This window comes from Polypterus senegalus, chromosome 3 (genome assembly GCF_016835505.1).
Source record: "Polypterus senegalus isolate Bchr_013 chromosome 3, ASM1683550v1, whole genome shotgun sequence".
Classification (NCBI taxonomy): Eukaryota; Metazoa; Chordata; class Cladistia; order Polypteriformes; family Polypteridae; genus Polypterus; species Polypterus senegalus.
This window is the reverse complement of record NC_053156.1, coordinates 240,148,870-240,169,183: the sequence shown is the minus strand read 5'-3', so window position 1 is coordinate 240,169,183 and position 20,314 is coordinate 240,148,870. Positions and strand designations below refer to the sequence as shown.

At 37.9% G+C, this 20,314-nt stretch overlaps 1 protein-coding gene across 1 annotated transcript; it reads left to right on the top strand.

Moving 5' to 3' along the window:
• Positions 1-2,962: 2,962 nt before the first annotated feature.
• On the top strand, positions 2,963-16,700 carry adi1 (acireductone dioxygenase 1). The gene is made up of 4 exons (XM_039748840.1): positions 2,963-3,306; positions 13,867-13,986; positions 14,120-14,299; positions 16,435-16,700. Exons 1-4 carry the CDS (start codon positions 3,187-3,189, stop codon positions 16,570-16,572), a joined length of 558 nt encoding a protein of 185 aa, XP_039604774.1. The 5' UTR covers positions 2,963-3,186; the 3' UTR covers positions 16,573-16,700.
• Positions 16,701-20,314: the final 3,614 nt, after the last annotated feature.

The following is a 20,314-nucleotide window of genomic DNA, read 5'->3' as shown; positions in this document are numbered from 1 at the left end:
TTTTTATGATTACTGTATACACAACTGTACGTTTATTTTATATGCTCTCTGCAATTCTGCATTCCGTCAGGAATACGTGTGCAATAAAATGAGTTTTCGATTGTTAAATTAAACCTCAGCATTTTAACAGATAACTACAATGATATTCTATTGTCCGTAAAATTTTGCTGATTCATTACATAATTTGAAAGCTTAATGCAATTACCATTCATTCATAAACATCAGAAAGACACGAATTGCAACTGTAATGGTCTGAGCCTGTGCTGTCAGTGCCAGTCTCTATTCCAAAATCAGTTGATCAGCTTATTGTTACACCCCTCAAGCATTCTCAAAATGGCTTCAGCAGTTTTAGGAAACATGCTACTGCGTTGTAACATAATTGTTTTGAGCATTGAATATGCTGAAAAAAAACTTAGTATTTTCAGCATTATATTAAGATTTTTAACTGCTGTGGGTACTGACCTGCGGTGGGCTGGCGCCCTGCCCAGGGTTTGTTTCCTGCCTTGCGCCCTGTGTTGGCTGGGATTGGCTCCAGAACACCCCCGTGACCCTGTAGTTAGGATATATAGCGGGCTGGATAATGGATGGATGGATGGATAGGTATTGACCCTTGACGCACGTGACCCATCCAATATTGTTGACCCATTTGACCCAAGACCCATTGACCCATTGTCAGCTCTGGATGGATGTAAGAAGAAGATGGAAGAACTGTGGAACAGAAGTTGGAGTGAGGAATTATACAGTAAGTGAGCAAAAAATAAACAGAAGAATCACAGATGAAGCAAAAATCAAATGGTGGGATGAAGAGTGAAAATAACTTGAATCCCTAGAGGAACAGGGGAAAAAGTGATTTGACAAGTGAGAGACATTACAAAAACCTATAGCAATAGAAAAAAAAAAATACACCAATAAAGAATAAAAATCAAGAACAACTTACAGAACCAGACAAAGTGAAGGTAAGAAGGAATGATATATAGAAGAACTGTATGATGCTAAAAGCAAACCAAGAAAAGAGATGGTTCTGGAAGAGGTAGAAGAAGTTTATAAAGAAGAAATTGGACAATAATTGATAGGGAAAGAAATAAAACATGGGATAAAAGAACTGTAAAACATACCAGCAGAAATCATTCTAAATTTTGGCAACAAAGGGGAAACAAGAACTAAAAAAAAAATACAAAAACATTTATGAAGAAGGAGAATGGCTAGGCGACTGAAGGGAAGCTGTGTTAATACCAATACCAAAAAAAGCAAATACAACAAACTGTGAAAAACAATAAGCTTGTTATCACATGTGTCAAAGCTAATAGTAAAGTGGACAGCAAAAAGATTAGAAACAAAGAAAGAAAGCTATAGTGGAAGAATATCAATTTGGATTCAGGAAAGGGAGGGAACAAGAGATGCTATCAGAGCACTGAGGGTACTGAGTGAAAGAAGTTTACAGTAAAATAATGAAGTCTACAGTATAATAAAGAACAGAGCATGTCTGTTTGGTTGATCTGGGGAGAGCATTTGACCTAGTAAACTGGATCAAGCTGCTTAGAATATTGATGGACATAGAAGTGGATATGTGGTACAAAAGACTAACTAGGAATCTATACATGAATGAGTCAGCAAAAGTAAGAACCATATATGGACTAAGAGAGGCATGCCAAATAAGAAGAGATCATAGACAGGAATGCTCACACTCACCAATCCTGTTTAACATCATTAGCATCACATGTAAGATGTATGGAATGAAGATCAATATAAAGAAAACAAAAGTGATATGTACATCAAAGGAAAGAACAGTGAAATTAGTAATAATAAAAATTGGAGAACACATCTTGGAAGAACTGTACAGTTTTAAATGTTTGGGAAGTATGCTGTCATGAAAGGAAGTGAAAAAGAAATAAAAAATATGTATAGCAATGGGAAGCGCAGCCTTCAATGCAAAATAAATATTGCTGAAAAAAAAAGTGAATGGACATAACACTGAAGAAAAATAATAGAAACAGTAATCTGGACTGTTGTAAGGAGCAGTGACATGGGCAGTGAAAAGGGGGATATAAACAGACTGGAAGCCTTTGAACTGTGACTATGGAAAAAAATGGAAAAGATCAGTTGGATGGATAAATTATCTAACAAAAAAAGTGTTGGAAAGGACTAGCGAAGAAAAATGTATGCTTGAAACAGTAAGAAGAAGGCAACAAAACTGGATGGTACATGAACTATGAGGTCACGGAGTTTTGAAAATAGTGCTGTAGGGAACTGGAGGGAGAGAAATCATGAGAAAGGCACAACATTATATTACCCGAAAGATGGCATATCATATCAAGAAACAAAAAGAGCAGAAGACATAGTACATTGGAGGAATTGGCGAACTTGTCTTATGGCTGATAACTAAAGAAGTCCCATCAACGCGTTTTAGGAAGTTTCAGTACGGATGAGGATACTTTTGTAAACGAGGCGAAAACGCCAGTTTAGAGAGAGATTGTGCTCGTTTAAAATCTGTTGTCTTAAAACGAAGACGTGGTACTGTAAACGTAGCCTTAGCCTTCTCACTCCTAATGAACCACACCCCTCTCTTTTACATGCCCCGGAACGTGTGTCCGCCTCTTACAATTTGATACTTTTCTTGTCATTCCCCCTCTCCCCCCTCATTCCCTTACTTAATGGTGAGTAAGTGATTTTCTGCACTCCACAATAGTATGGTGTATTTTAGAGCTACTTACACGAAGTTATGTACGCAAATGTAGAATAAATTAATAAAGCACTAGGATATGAGCTGAAACCCCCTAGAATTTCTGCTTCGACTTCAGCCTTGTGCAGCAAACCATATGAGATTTTTTTTCGGGTACAATTCAAATTCAGTGGATTTTGACAGCAAGGCGTTACGGGCCCGTTCTTGACATTACCCAATCACCATTCTAAAACGTGCGGAAGGACCGCCCTCTCCACCTCTACCCAATCAGAAAGGACCTGGTGCTTCCCACAGGCATCACTTATAATTAACAACTATAGATTGGAACAGTTTAAAGTTGTTTGCGCAAGATACTAACCGAAGAAAGGTTACTGAGGGCTGATCGAAAATCAATCTCGTGGTTCTTGTTGGACACCTATGCGCATGCCCGGTTGCCTGCGCGTTTCTAGCCTTTCACATTTATTCACAAACGTTTTGCACGGTGTGTGCGACTTTGAAGTTGAGGTATGGTACAGGCCTGGTACATGGACGATTCTGATGATGATCAGCGAAATCCACACCAGCTAGAACCGAACCAGACAGTGACTTTGGAACGGTTGAAAAAACTCGGAGTCCTGTATTGGAAAGTAAGTTGTAATCGTATGTGTTCATTTGACATTTCCAAAGGGGGCGGGGGTCATTCTGCCGTATGCACCTACTTTGGTAAACATTGGAATTACCGCCTGTGATATCACATTTTCAACGTCTTTTGTTCTTGTGAATTTTACTGGAGGAACAAAACATCAATGTGTTCATGTTTATCGGTCCTGTTAAAGCATGGTTAAAGTCAAGCTATGTTTTTGTGAAAGTAAAAGTAAAGTAAACTCACTACATGGCCATCGCTCCAAATATAACGTGACTGTCAAATGTATCTCTGGCTAAACATATTATTTGAACTTTTATACAGTATATTGAGGTGACGTTAGAAGTCAATGTGAAGTTACAGTTCGGCAAATTTGGTCAGCCTCGGTTTTTTTTAATTGGCTAGCTGGGAGTTTAAAAATTGAAGTGCATTTACTGAATTTTGCCGCTGGGAAGATCATTATCACATGGCACTGCTTGTGAGCGCAGCATGATTTGAAACTTTCAACAATAAAATGATTAACCAAAGAACGTGAAGGATTTCATGAGCCTGGAGCTCGCTACTTATTCGCAGCTCCCGGATTCAACTAACTACTAACATCAGCCTCGTAAGGATTTCTCTCAAATCTGTAAGCTGTCTCAGTGATTAAATGCGAACAGTAAAATAAAGTTTCATTACTGGCATGTGAGCTTCTTATGGTGAATTATTATTTTTTTTTAACATAGCAAAATGTTCATCAGTAATGTTTTCGAGTTTGTGACATACCAGTCGCGGAATACTTTTTTTAAAAAAATCGCATACCTAATCAGTCACTCGTATAGGTAAAGAAAAACTTGTCAGGTTACATGCATGTAATTGGAATACAATGGGAAATCATACATACTATATATACGCAGTTTATAATCCAGGGTTTATCATTCATTACCTGAATGTAGTGGCACCAGCCTTAACCACGATGCCACGCGTTTTGATAAGCCAAGCCTGCAATACAGAGCTCTGCCTTATGAAAAAGTGGCACAGGTTGGGATTTCACTACCTGCACAACTGATTCCTTACTTTTTTTTGTGCTGAAACTATGCCTTTTTAAAAGCTCTTTGAGGGCCAGATAAAATAATCTGATTAAGTATCATAGAGAAATGCATTCCACCAAAATGTTGGGGTTTTGTGTGTTGATATCTTGTCAACCAAAAACTCCAAACTTTACTCCAAGGTAATGGCATCAAGTTTGACATAATTTGACTTTAATCCATCAAGTAACAGCATTTTATTAAAGATAAACTGTAATTTAATTTTTAAAAGTTAATTTTATAACATAATACATATGAAGCAGTATTAATATTATAGCACCAGTCAAATAAAAACAAAAATGTATCCATGTGATTTCTCATATGGCATGGTGACCTGGGCAGACATGTATGAGACTAAGTCATTAATCACATGTTTGTGATCATTTTATTTGGAGTGGCTGTACAACTTTCCCTGTGCACATGTCGAAGCATGGTGTGTCTGTGGTCACAGTGGAAAACTTTCAGCCTTGATCAGCCAGTTTCTATTAGTGAGCGTGGACTTTCCAATGCCTGTTTGCACCAAAAAAGAGCAGTGCACAATGATCCGCATTTTATGGACCGAAGACCTAAAAGGGGTTGAAATCCTTCTTGGTTTTACAGAATCATGGTACAGACTTGTTCAGTGGCGTTATCGGTAGTGCTTCATGTTATACGCTTGACAGCCATTTTTGAAATTCTCAATCCATTCGTAAATAATTCACTGTGGTTGGTAAAAACATTGTCTCTGTATTTTGCAGAAAGCCTTTGTTTTGAATTTGGCCCTGTTCCACCTTCTGACCATAAAAAGCAGATCACTGCTTACTGCTGTTTGGTGCAAACAAAGACCAGAGTGGCCATGCATACTGATGCAGACTGATCAAGGCTGAAGCTTTACCATTGTGATAACAGGCACATCATGTTTCCACATGGGCACGGGGAGAGCTGTTTAGCCAACCCAAGCAAAATTATTATGCAAGTGCAGGTAGTTATTAACTTATTTACAGTATTTATGTATACTGTATTTATTTGTATTTCCTATGGAGTCGTACTTTAATGATGTGTTTAACTTGGGTGAGTGGGAGAATCAACAAATCCTGAATGAATGTTGTTCTTCAAAACAACTGGCAGTTTCTAAATGCAGCAGAGATGTGTAGTGGTGCCGAATGTGCCATAACACATTCCAATTTTGATTCTTTGAGTCGAAGGGTAAAAAGTTCTACATTTGACAGTGAAGCTTCTTAAAATGCTTTGGATGGATTCCATAAGCCCTTAAGCGGCATTGTCCACTGCAGTTGTGTAATTTTGTTTGGAACCTGCACATTATCCTGAGTGGGGCATTTTGCTACGTCCATTGTGGTAAGTCCAGTGTTAACAGTATTCACAAGTAATCGTTTTAAAACACAATCAAGGCATTATAGAGTTATTGTTGTTACATGTGCAGAGTACAGTGAAATTTTAATTTTCATGTGCTAATGCAGCACATCTCTATTCTCTGGAACCTTGGTTAGTGAGTATAAGTTCTTTACCTAAAAAATCTCAGAATATGTGTGTTAGGCACTATTCCTTTAATGTGCTGCCAGACTGACTGACAAGTAATTTTTGACTACATAATCCCAGAATTTACAACAGATTTGTTTTTGTTTTTTTGTTTGTTTCTTTTTGGGGGGAGGGGGGTTAAGAAACATAGCACGCATAATAGTGTCACCATTAAATTTCTTTTATTCATTCTAGTGGTAATGAAAAATAATCGTTTGGCCTACATCTTGCTTGCATCCTTCTGTTTTTAAATAAAAGATAAACATCTGAAACCTAATAATAGTAATTGTGGACACTATGATTTATATTACTTCTTTTTTATGCAGGATTTTTGACTGCAAGGCTGGAATCAATACTAAATTTGACACTACTTCCTTGTCTGTTATGCAGATACAAATAGCAATTTTTTATTTTATCACTTAAGCGAATTAATTGCCTAATCCTTCTATACCTGTTCAGGATGTACCTGAAAATTAGCAGTGGAAGGAGAAAATACTCAAACATTAGAGAAAAAGATACATAGATACTTTATTAATCCCAAGGGGAAATTCACATAATCCAGCAGCAGTATACTGATACAAAAAAAAACAATATTAAATTAAATAGTAATACAAATTCATGTAAAGGCAGACAATAATTTTAAATAATGTTAGCATTTACTCCCCCGGGTGGAATTGAAGAGTCGCATAGTGTGGGGAAGGAACGATCTCCTCAGTCTGTCACTGAAGCTACTCCTTTGCCTGGAAATGACACTGTTCAGTGGATGCAGTGGATTATTCATGATTGACAGGAGTTTGCTTAGTGCCCGTCGCTCTGCCACAGATGTTAAACTGTCCAACTTTAATCCTACAATAGAGCCTGCCTTCTTAACAAGTTTGTCCAGGCGTGAGGCGTCTTTCATCTTTATGCTGCCACCCCAGCACACCACCGCGTAGAAGAGGGCACTCGCCACAACCGTCTGGTAGAACATCTGCAGCATCTTACTGCAGATGTTGAAGGATGCCAACCTTCTCAGAAAGTATAGTCGGCTCTGACCTTTCTTGCACAGAGCATCAGTATTGGCAGTCCAGTCCAATTTGTCATCCAGCTGCACTCTCAGATATTTATAGGTCTGCACCCTCTGCACACAGTCACCTCTGATGATCACAGGGTCCATGAGAGGTAAAAATGGTATAGGCCTTTACCTTGAATGCAAGTTTTGGCTTTTTAAAATAAACATATTGAGTCTTTGGAAGGGTGTACCATCATGAAGACTGTATGTCCAATAGTAAAAACCGAAGCATGAACAGATTACCTCTTACGAAGTTCTTGGTTCTTGATTAGTGTCCAGATAGCGTGGTTTAGACAACAGATGTCCTAAAGGCAAAAGGGGAAGTAGGCAGTAGTGTGCTCTATTTTTTTTTCTTAATAATAATAATAATAATTTAATAATAATAAATTGTATTTATATATCACCTTTCCAATGTGCAAGGCTGTTTATTTAAATGTTGATTAGAAGAGTTAGTTCAATAAACAGTACCAGTTTTCTTTTTTCCCTATCTGTTTTAACTCGAAAATTTATAGCAAGACCTTCATTGTATAATAGACCTTGTACTTGATCTTTATCTCATTTTGTTGATCTTTTTTTTCTCAATATCAACATTTAAGTGTCTTGTCTTATAACTTGGAGATCATTTATATGTTGTGTCTGCATTAGTTAAAGCTAAATACATTAATATGAATGTGTACATTTTAAGCTAAAGCTATGAGCAATATGTAAATACATCAAAATAGGCCGTGTAAATCTATATAAGCATTTAAAGCATAAACCACAGTTATATGGTATATTAATTATTACCATGCACCAGAGCATACTGCTTATTGCCAGTTTAGAGTGAAGTTTTTAAGTAAAATAGGACTACCCAGAGAATGTGTTCTTGGAGCTGTCGGGTAACTCCATAATCACTGTACCAGCATGCTGCCTTTTTACTGTGTCTGGTGATAACATTTCTTACCCAGATGTATTTTCCTTATAAGGTATCTGTGATTTTTTTTTTTTGGTTTTTATATAATTGATGACTTGGAAGCAACAGACATGTTTAGTAATATAGCTATTTTTTTGCACCATTTTAATTTCTTCATTCCATAGAGTCTGTATTCACTGTTAAGACTGAAGCAGAAAAATAGTCTGATCTTGCTGCTGGCCAAATGTGAACTACTTTGATCTCTGTCTGTTTCCTAACTATTATTTTGCCTTCAAGGGTTGTTTGTTTCTTTTTTGTATCGACATTTTCCTTTCTCTGATGAGTTATCTTCCTCATTTTACCTTTCATGAAGCTTTCCCTCCACCCACTAAGTAAGCCTAACTCTTCTCTGAGCAACTTACAACTCAGTTCAAACTAAGGTCCTCTGTGGCATGTCTTTCTCTCCTTCACCTTTTTTCTTTTATTTATCACTTGTACATGCTACATGACTGTTTTTTTTTAAAGACAGTCAGTTGCATTAAGTAAAAATTTTGGAGTACAAACTACTTCACTGTGCATATCTTCACTTTTCATATTTCAGTTTAAAGCTATGACATCAAGAGATGCTTTGCTTTCTCAGGTTTTTTTTGGGTTTTGAAATCTGACCATCTGAGTGATTTATATGAATCAAAAAATTCTCTTAAGAGAGTACTTTTAAATTAAAAACTACAATACAAATACTACCATATTGTTGTAGCACCCTAATAATATAGCACATGCTCTGCTGACATTGCAGAAACAGTTGTTACAAACAGATGTGAAGAGAAAAAGTACAAAAACTGGTCTCCTGTAAATAGATGTAGATTCAAAAATAATATTTGTTATATTGTATCATAGTAATAAAGTGGTTAGCATTGCTGCCTCTTGGGTTCAGCATCCAATCCTGCACAGTTGTCGTCCTTCCTTATCCTCAGGCATATGTAGGATGTGTTAACCGACAATACTAAATTAGCCCTGTGCAAGTGTGGGTATTCCAGAGTACTCCTATTTACTTATGCTGATCTGTTAAGCACACAAACATACAGTCCTATCAGGAATGTATAGTTATTGGGCAATGTTCTTCAATATTTCTCCCATAAATATCTGATGATGACATTTCTTAAAAGAAATGGATGTTTTCTTGCTACAACTCAAGGCTCTTCTCATTACTGTGCACCTGCAAAAGTTTCGCAGCCATGCTTACAAAAGTGTAAATAAGCAGTTGCTTCCTTGATTGGTCAATTTAAAATGACACACACAGTTGGCTCATAGTGCCTCTCATTCCTGACAAACTGAAGCTGACAGTGGCCAAATGTTTTTTTGATATGAACGTTTAAGCTCCTCAGATCATGACAGAACATGTGTTTTCCCTTGTGAGTAGTGACTGCATGATCTTCATTTTTTAGTGCTGATTTAAAAAAATACGTGCTAGTTGGGCTAAAATCGCATAATGTGCACCTGCCGTAAATTTGCTGCTACCCTTTTGTACAAGTCTGATCCTGCTGCTTTATCCATTATTGCATATCATTGACAGGATTTTTTCTTTTTCAGTTTTCTCATTTATTGCTCAGTCATAGATTAAAAGGTGAGCTGTGACTTGATTTTACTTCCATTACAATTGCCTACGATCACCTATTTTTTGAGAAGTGTGATAAGCTAATGGTCTCCAACTAACTGTGACAATGGTGGGTTCTGCTCCATGCTCCCATCTAGCTTCTGGGGAGCTCTCAAACCCGACACTGTCGGTAATTTAACCGGATGAGCTGATCAGGGATGACATCACGTGACAAGGGGATGGTGCAAAAATGTGCAAAGTGCTTTTATTAAAAAACAATCAAAACAAAGTTTTCAAATAAATAGTGCAGTGTTGCAAATAAATAAATAATCCAATAAAACCAGTGAAAGGGTGAAGGTTAAAACAATAAATAAATCCTTTTTAAAAAAAAAAAAAAAAAAACAAGGTTAAAGCAATGAAAAGTGTGCTTTTCCCAGTGAACTCTCTAGCAAACAACATTAGATTGGACATCTTCCCTTTAATCATCCCAGATCACTTTAAATACCTACAGGTAAATATCACAAGTAAACATAATGCTCTTTTTCAATAAAGTGTTTCTGTCTGCATGGAGAAAAACTTAAGAAAGATGTGCATAGATGGTCTACTCTCCATCTCACTTTAGGAGGAAGAATTAACACTGTCAAGATGAACGTCCTTCCTAAGCTTCTTTTTCTATTTCAAAGCATCCCCATAAACATTAACATATCATTTTTAAGAAATTAGATTAAATCGTAACCTCATTTATTTGGAATTCAAAACTTCCACACATCCAAAGGATAACCCTACAATGATAAAGCATGGTTCCACTTAACTTTCAATTTTATTATTGGGCAGCAAATATAAAAACTATAAAGACCTGGACATTGACACAAATAGATGAACACACAAGGCTTGGTCTGCAATAGAAATGAAATCCTGCAGTACTTCTTTATATACCTTACTTTGTACCCCATAAATACAAATTATCAGTAATGTACTAACAAACCTATTGTCCTTCATTCACTCAGAACGTGGAATCAAATGTAAAAAACACTTATAGATTAGCTTTTTGCTGTGGCACCTCTACACGAGAACCACCTTTTTCAAACCTCTCAAACTTACAGTTTTTAATGTTTGGTAAATGTACAGGATTAAATCACTTACAGATTTGTACATAGATAATGTCTATGCATCCTCTGAACAAGTACACTCCAAACTTAGTGGAAAAATTGTGTTGATGGGAAGCTATTTCCAAAAGAAACTTTACTAAACAAGATCTAACCAATTTTCCTCACCTCCCACCTACTTCTATTCCAGAAGAAACACCGATCAGTCTTTTTGTAATATATAAAAATATTTTAAAGTCCCTTTCTTTCAAAGATCCTAGAATACAATGGGAAAAGGATCTCTTACTCAACATTTCAGAAAAGGAGTGGAAGGCATCCAAGTAACAGGAAAATTACATTGTCAAGTATGTCAGTATGAGGACACTTAATGTTGTTGATTATAAACAGATAAAGTAAGAAAGATATGTGAATAGACTTTTCTAAAGTAAAAAACTTGATTTAGTTAGTCACACTGCTTTATAATTGCTGCCTCTGTTGTCCATGCATACAGCCACTGGATGTTTTCAAAAGTAAGGCACTTACAGACAGCTAGGACAACTGGTTGAACAAAAGGTAGACATGAGGGTTATTAATTTCCTGCCTTCATAGCAATGAATGAGATATTCATGTTCTAACAAGCTGCTGGTATATTGAAAGTTACATTGTCTTTAAAAATGTTTAATGCGTGTTCGATAACTGCACTATCAGAAGAAAGTTGATTTCCTATAGATGTGATGCTCCATTCATCAGTTTGTTTTTTATATTCATTGTAATTCAATAATGAACCACATGTGGCGCCATGGGGGATCTTCAGGGACCGACCCTTCTCTCCCCTTCTGACACATTTGCCTCCCCCAAAATGAATTCTTAAAATTTTTAATGTGCATGTTGCACATAATAAAAAATAAACTGAACAAAAAAATACAATTTGGCGAAAAACATAAAATGTGGCATTTTTCTTAAACGGTGATTCACTCAGTGAGCATGATATGAAACTGATTTGAAAAATTATATGTAGTATTTCATTATAAGCAGATTTTAACTACTCTGGTGGTTTACCTTTGTATATATTTTCTGGAAGGAGACAAATATCAAATAAAAATATAATAATTTACCTAAAGGCTGTTTTTGGAGATGGATGTCTTGAGACAAAACTCCGTTAGCATCGTTGTGTTTTCCTTTTTATATCATCCCGAGGTATCCCATATTTACTGAACCTGAGGGGCTTCAATTACAGTATATTTAAATATATATAAGCATGAATGGCAGAAATAAAACTCAGAACTATTCAATGAGTTGTGATATATGATATATGATATATCAATATGATGTCACTACATTGGTTACTTGTGCCATTTGGAATTGACTTTAAAATACTGCTTATGGTTTACAAAGCCTTAAATAATCTCACTTAATCCTATATTTCGGAATGCCTTTCACCTTGCACTCCAAATTGTAACAGATCTTCAAATGAGTTCCTGCATACAATACCAAGAGCTAAGCTTAAAAGTAGTGGTGAGGCATCCTTCTGCTGTTACGCACCTAAAATCTGTAATAGCTTACCAATAGAAATTCACCAGGCTAATATGGTGGAGCACTTTTTAAAAAAAAAAAAACTGCTAAAAACCCATTACTTTAATATGGCTTTCTCATAGCTTAATTTTAGTGTAACCCTGATATTCTGTATATGCATTTAACTGTCATTTTTATCATGGCTCTGCAATACATACTAACCCCTACTTTCTCTGCTATTCTTTTACCGGTTTTCTGTGGTAGCGACCTGCGCCACCAGCACCTGATCAAGGCGCCGTGCAGTCCCTACATTGATGGATTGAAGGCCAGATGTCCACATGACCATCATCATCTAATTCTTCCATGTGAAGTCTGAAAACCATGAGGAGTGATTGAGATCATTCATGTTAGGTAGAATGCCCAGTGGGGGCTGGGAAGCCTCGTGGCCTTGGAATCCCTGCAGATTTTGTTTGTTTTTTTTTTTTATTCTCCAGCCCTCTGAAGTTTTGTTTAGTTTTTTCTGTCCTCCTGGCCATCAGACCTTACTTTATTCTTTGTTACTTAGTATTATCTAATCTTATATATATATAATAATATTTTATAAACTTTTCTTTCATCTTGTAAAGCATTTTGAGCTACATATTTCTATGTAAACATGCTCTATAAATAAATGTTGTTATTGTTTTGAATGATTGCTTAACATCTTCAAGCTGAGCACCAAGTGCTGTAAATTTATTCTCAAACCTACTTACATTTTACTTTACTTTTTCCTCAATTTATTTCTAGCATGCCTTTAAAAGTTGCCTCAAAGCGATTACTTAAACTTTTCTCATGGTCTTTAATATCCTGAACCAGCTTCTTATTTGTCTTGGTTATGTCCTTTATATCTTTCCTTATATCTTTTATGCCCCCATTGAGAGCAGTAGTTATTGTGGTAATAATTGTGGTGATTGTTTGTTTCGGTCTTTTCCATGCTCCGTGGTCAGGGCAGCAAACCTGGTTGGAGTTGGTGCCACTGCCTCGCAGGGTTAGTTGTCTGACTCACTTGCAGTTTCGCTTCCACTTTCGCTCTCGGCTAGAGATGATGATGCTGCAGCGTTAAGTCCCTGGAGATCTATTCTTGCACCTATCTGTTCCAGGTCTGTCTCTGGCTGGCTGTACTTTGAATTTGAGGACTGTTTAGACTCCGATGAAGCTTCAACTGTCTCTTCTGTTTCTTTCTGAGCCCTTTTTCTGGTATTCATGCTTGTATATACTTGTGTTTACCTTAATTAAAGTCTCTCGGGTTCAGTAAATACAGGATACCTTAGGATAATAGTAAAAAAAAAAGGTAAAATCACACTGCTGCTAATGGAGTTCTACCTGTAGATGTACAACTCCAGAAACGGAGGAGACCAACTGAACTGTGTTGGCAGAACCATCTACTAGCATTTAATTATGAACAGAAAGTACTTGACTCACTGTCTGATTTCAAAATGTGACTGTTGCGAGTGCTTCTTTGTAGTTGCTTGCAGTATGACTTGCGATTCGGTGTATTGCATTTTTAAAGACTACAAGAATAATGGCAATTCAAAAAGTTGTATTTTTAAAAAAAAATATATATATATTATTTATTGTATTCAGTTAGTACAGCTACTTGGTATTTTAAAAAAAGTGTTCTATATTTCAACTGTTGTTTTACTTTTGTACAGTATCATGCAATACATTTATACTGCATTTTACCTATTGTTTATCACACTCCTAAATTGTTACTGTTCTACAAAATACAGGTCTAAGGTGAGCTATTGATGTCAGAATTATTTTAGCACTGAATGTTTGTATTCTCATAGTTTTTGTCTCTTATTCTAGTTAAATGCTGATATTTATGAGACTGACCCAGAACTGGCAAAACTTCGTGAAGAAAAAGGATATTCTTTCAGTGACATCATAACTATTAGAAAGGACACACTTCCAAATTATGAAGAAAAGGTACTTCTTTTCTGTTATTGTCTAGTTTGGGGAGAAAAAGTGTAGTAGTTTCATTTTGTCAAATAATATCTATATAATCTCAATATTGAGTATTTTTTTTTTCTGTTGGGAATTTTCATTTTCTCACCAACAGCTAAAGATATTTTTTACTGAACACCTTCATTTGGATGATGAAATTAGGTATATTGTGGATGGCAGTGGCTACTTTGATGTTAGGGACAAAGATGAGCGATGGATTCGCATTGCCATGGAAAAGGGGGACATGATTACTTTGCCTGCTGGTATTTATCATCGCTTCACAGTAGATCAGAAGGTAAGGACACATAGTAAAAAATCATCAGTAATATTAATTTCTTTGCATCCAAATAAAGTGTGTGACTTTGTCATTTAGCGCAGCATAGTGGAGCAGTGGTAGCACTGCTGCCTCAAAGTAAGATGACCAGGGTTTGTGTCCCGGGTCCTCCCACACTCCAGAGACATGCACTTTAGGTGAATTGGTGGTACTAAATTGGCCCTAGTGTGTAGTGTACTGACATATGATTACATATTAAGTTCTGGGTGCTTCATTAAACATTGCTACTGTTCACTACCAATTAAAAGTACTTACGGATTTTTTGTATAATTTGGTCAATAAAAACATTATCATTTAAATGTTACCTTTTTTTTTTACATATTGGATTATGTGATGCTTAGCAAATATGCTAACAACAAGAATAAATCACCTGGGGCCTCCAGTATAAACAGAGCCTTTGCACAAAAACGTTGTTTACGCCCATTTCCACTCTCACATTCAGATGTATAAAACTAAACTTTGCATATTGCCACTCACATTTTAACTGTAGTCTCAGACCATGCTTATGTATGTCTCTGCTTGGTTTTGTAAAGAGGTGGCACCCAGCTGCATCAAACCAGTGCTACTGTTTCGGTGTGGATTCCCTTTCTTTTTTAGATTTGCATCTATGGCGTGGGCTTTATGAAACACATTGAAATTAATTGCATATGTTTACAAATTTAAAACACCTGATTGTAATCACTCTGTAACAATATAATGGTGCACGGAATGGCCAAACTATTCCAGCTTCAGTGACTGCTTTAATGTTGTTGGAAAACATTGCAAATGGAGGAATTAGAATAGAGTGCATATTTAGAGATCAGACTGATTTCTTGTTCCATGATGATGACTTGCTTCTACATTGATTTAGATTTCCAAGAGCTATCCTCTTGGAGCTGTGTGCTGATCTGTGTCTGGCTTTACAAAGGCAGACTTTAAGATATTGTCCTCTACCTACTCCTATTTATATTGATTTGCATATTCAAATAGGCAAAATTCTGGGAAGAGTAGGGGTTGGGATGTAGGCATGTGCATTACAATTCACGTTGATTGGGTTTATAAAGGGAAAGTGCGTAGAACTTTGCTTATGTGCTTTTATGCATCTGAATGTTATTGTGTATGTGCCATGTTTTAGAATTCCATGCAAGGCATTATATTATAAAACTGGGACTTTATTGATCTGTGTTGATTTAGTTGATCTTATTAACTTGCACTTCAATTTAAATGTAATAAAATGTTATGTATTGATAACATTTCTTGAAACTATAGCCGTTCAATGAGTTATATAGCTCATGATAATGATAATAATGATGATGATAATAATAATAATAATATCCCACAAGACATTCCGCGTGCCTAACTGGATGGGCCGCCTCAAATTGGGACCCAAGTGCTGCTGTGAATCAGGCGATGCCTCCGCATCATACCAGTTCTGATCTCTAATAGGCCTGACCCCAATGGCTCTCCGACAGTTTTGACTCTCCCAGTAATGGGGCTCCTGCGAGCTTTCCCCTATCCCCTTCAAAATGCGAGCATTTGCAGCAGAGCTACTCCCACAGACGGCAGAAAGGAGTCCAGTCTGTTGTCTCAGACCTGTGTGAAGTTTTTTTTTACGGTGGCTGGAGTGCCGATTCTGACACCATCCCCCAATGCTTTACTTGCAAGTTGGAGGACCGCTTGGAGGGCCAGATGCAGTTTAATGACTTCTTGGGCACAGCAATCAGCAGTGTGTCTGTCTGCAGCAAGTGTGTCGACCTGGTTAAGAGGTTTAGTTACCTTGGCAGTGACATTCATGTCTCTGGTGACTCTTCCTATAAAGTCAGTAGTACCTATGAAGTAAGTAGTATTGGAAGAGCATGGAGGGCCGTGAGGTCACTGGAAAGGGCAGTATGGTGCTTCTGGTATCTGTGCAAAAGTCTTTAGAGTCCTGGTGCTTCCTGTCTTGATATATGGTTACGAGACATGGATGCTATGCAGTGACCTGAGATATCCTTTACAGTATAGCATAAGAAATGTTCTATCCTCTTGTGAATTTGACTTTTTTTTTTTTTTTTTAATGTACTGTATATACTTGAACTCACTGATAGTTTTTGTATCTCTTTTCCCAATGTCTTTAGAACTATGCACAAGCCATGAGGCTCTTTGCCGGAGAACCTGTCTGGACAGCATATAATCGTCCAGCTGATGACTTTGACTGTCGGAAGCAGTATATTGAGTGCATCAACAAGACACATGCTGCTGTAGCCTCAATATGACTCAACATGACTTTCCAGTTGTAAATTCTTTACAGTTGCCATGTAATTAGCAAGTGAAAAAAAAAATGTTTACTATGGGTGAGCTGTACATTAAAATTGTTTGCCTGTTCTTATTATAAAGTATTGAAAAAATAAAGCTGCAATCAGTAAAATGGATAATAAATATATAAAGATGTAATTCAGTTTTTTTCTGATGGCATATTCAAAGAAAAAAGTTTTTTTTTTCAAAACTTAGAAGTTAAATTTTTAGCTATGAAGTTCAACATTCTTGCATAGAATGTTCAAATTCATAAGGCACAAGTGTGAAAGTAGCAAAAACATATTCCAGTAACTAAGCACTTATGTTTTCTGTAATTTGAATATGACATTTTACTTGGTAATTGAAGAATAAATATGTGTGTTCTAAGTTAGTATCGATTTCCATCCAGAAGAGTTGATTTTATATCTCATTTTCCCATTTATTAGCATACTGTAGTTTAAGTTTTACTCAGCAGGCAATCTCGAGTGGTGGTTCTGAGGCTTAAGGATGTGCTGTTGTAGCTGGAAGATTGCCGGTTCAAATCCAGTTACTGCCAGAAGGAATTTTACTCCATTGGGCCCATGAACAAGACCGCCACTGCACATATGCTGACCCTGCACTGTGATCATCCCCCGATTTCAAAGGGTAATGCAAAAAATAAAATTCCCCCCTTGGGATTAATGCAGTGTATCAAATACCAAAAAAGTGAGCCTGTATTATCAAAATTGGACAGTTAAAAATGGAAACAGTGAAGGCGATCACAAATTATTGCTCATCCCTGCATATGGCACACTCCATTCTGCCTGTCCTCTTTTCACTCTGTCAGCCACTCCCTGCTTGTACACTCTGGCTGTGAACTCATACTTGGTATTCATGCTAATGATGTAATCAATCCAGTTTAACAATGCCTCCCTCCTGCCACATTCATGCATACTACTTTGTCTGCTGTCTCTTCATTTAAGATAATAAATAATCTTCTTCTTCTTCTTCTTCTTTTGGCTGCTCCCATTAGGGGTTGCCACAGCAGATCATCTTTCTGCAATATCTTCCTGTCCTCTGCATCTTGCTCTTTTACACCCATCATCTGCATGTCCTCTCTCACTGCATCCATAAACCTTCTCTTAGGTCTTCCACTTTTCCTCTTGCCTGGCAGCTCTGTCCCCTTAGCATCCTTTTCCCAATATACCCAGCATCTCTTCTCTAAACATGTCCAAACCAATGCAATCTCGCCTCTCTGACTTTGTCTCTAAACTGTCCAACCTGAGTTGACTCTAATGTACTCATTTCGAATACTGTCCATCCTCATCGCACCCAATGCATGTCTTCAACCCATAAAACATAGCTGGTCTCACTACCATCTTGTAGACCTTACCATTTCACTCTTGCTGATAACCGTCTGTCACAAATTACTCCTGACACTCTTCACCCATTCCACCCTGCCTGCACTCTCTTTATCACCTCTCTTCCACAATCCCTGTTACGCTGTACTGTTGATCTCAAGTATTTAAACTTGTCCACCTTCTTCAACTCTACTCCCTGCATCCTCACCATTCCACTGACCTCCCTGTCATTTACACATGTATTCTGTCTTGTTCCTACTGATCTTTATTCCTCTCCTCTCTAGAGCATATCTCCACCTCTTCAGGGTCTCCTGGACCTGCTCCTTACTCTTGCTACAGATCACAATGTCATCAGCAAACATTATAGCCCACGGGGACGCCTGTCTAATCTCATCTGTCCATCACCATTGCAAATAAGAAAGGGCTCAGAGCCAATCCCTGATGTAACCCCACCTCTGTATTGTATGTGTATGTCACTCCTACCACAGACCTCACCAATATCACACTTCCCTTGTACATATCCTGTACAACTTTTAGATGCTTCTCTGCTACTCCTGACTTCCTCATACAGTACCACAACTCCTCCTGAGGCACCCTGTCATATGCTTTCTCCAGGTCCACAAAGACGCAATGCAACTCCTGGCCTTTTCACATCTATGGTGCTCTTTCCTGGCATGAAACCATACTGCTTCTCACTAATCATCACTTCCCTTCTTAACCTATCTTCCACTACTCTTTTCACATAACTTCATATTGTGGCTCATTCGTTTTATCCCCCTGTAGTTACTACAGCTATGCACATTCCCCTTATTCTTAAATATCGGCACCAGTACACTTCTTCTCCACTCCTCGGGCATCCTCTCACTTTCCAAGATTACATTAAACAATCTGGTTAAAACTCCACTGTCATTTCTCCTAAACAACTCCATGCTTCCATATGTATGTCATCTGGACCAACGGCTTTTCCATTCTTCATTTTCCTCATAGCTATCCTTACTTTCTCCTTGCTAATCCATTGCAGTTCCTGATTCCCTATAGCCACATCATCCAACCTTCTCTCTCTCATATTCTCTTTATTCATCAATCTCTCAAAGTACTCTTTCCATCTGCTCAACACACTCCCCTCGCTTGTGAGTACATTTCCATCTTTATTCTTTTTAATCCTAACCTGTTGCATATCTTTCTCAGCTTAGTCCCTTTGTCTAGCCAATTGGTACAGGTAATTTTCTTCCTTCTTATTGTCCAACCTGTCATACAACACATCATAAGCCTTTTCTTTAGCCTTCGCCACCTCTTTCTTCACTTTATGCCTTATCTACTTGTACTCTTGTCTACTTTCTACAACTCTCTCACAATCCCACTTCTTTGCCAACCTCATCCTCTATATATTCTCCTGTACTTTCCCATTCCACCACCATGTTTCCTTTTCCTCCCTCCTTTGTCCAGATGTCACCCCAAGCACCCTTCTTGCTGTCACACTTACTACTTCTGCTGTAGTTTCCCAGCTTCCTGGCAACTCTTTAACTGCCACCCAGTGCCTGTCTTACCCCCTCCCTGAAATCAACCTTGCAGTCTTTCTTTTTTAACTTCCACCATTTGATCCTTGGCTCTTCACTCACTCTCCTTTTCTTGATCTGTAACATCATTCTACAGACCACCATTTTATGCTGCCTAACTACATTTTCCCCTCCCAGCACTTTGCAGTCATCAGTCTCCTTCAGATTGACCCTCCTGGACAGGATGTAATCTACCTGTGTTCATCTTCCTCCACTCTTGTACAGTATGTCACCCTGTGTTCCTCCCTCTTCTTAAAATATTTATTCACCACAGCCATGTCCATCCTTTTCGTAAAATCCACTATCACCTGACCTTTGTGGCAGATGACTGGGGACCTTGCCCCACTGGGATGCCTGGAGAAGTGAAGGACCAAGAGAGGGGCAATATCTTCCCTGGGGCGCAAGAGGGTAGCACCCCTGGATAGCATCAGAGCCACGGATAAGGAGCTGGGAAGTTCAACCTTGTGGGGGTCCGTGGCCGCCGCCAGGTGGCACCTGGACAGTTCCAGAGCCTTGGCATACAGCACTTCTACCACACCTGGAAGTGCTGCCAGAAGAGGAGCTGAGCTCACATGCAGCACTTCTGCCACACCCGGAAGTGCTGCCGGATGTTAATTAGGAAGCTCCTGGAGCACTTCCGGGTGCAGTATGAAGGGGGCCGCCTCACTCCACTCGGGGAGCCGGAGTTGGGTGGAAAAGGACGGAGTTTGCGAGAGAGAAGTGGAGGTGGCAGTGAAGTAAAGTAAAAGAGAAGTAAAAAGGACTGAGCCTTGTGAGTTCATTGTGGCTGTGTGTTGTACAGAACTAAAATAAAAGTGTGTGTTTTG

Bases quoted from the DNA above. Each gene is read 5' to 3' on its own strand.
- adi1 (XM_039748840.1), top strand. From the start codon at position 3,187: ATGGTACAGGCCTGGTACATGGACGATTCTGATGATGATCAGCGAAAT. The intron at 3,307-13,866 runs GTAAGTTGTAAT...CTCTTATTCTAG, and splicing joins TCGGAGTCCTGTATTGGAAA to TTAAATGCTGATATTTATGA. The intron at 13,987-14,119 runs GTACTTCTTTTC...TCTCACCAACAG, and splicing joins TTCCAAATTATGAAGAAAAG to CTAAAGATATTTTTTACTGA.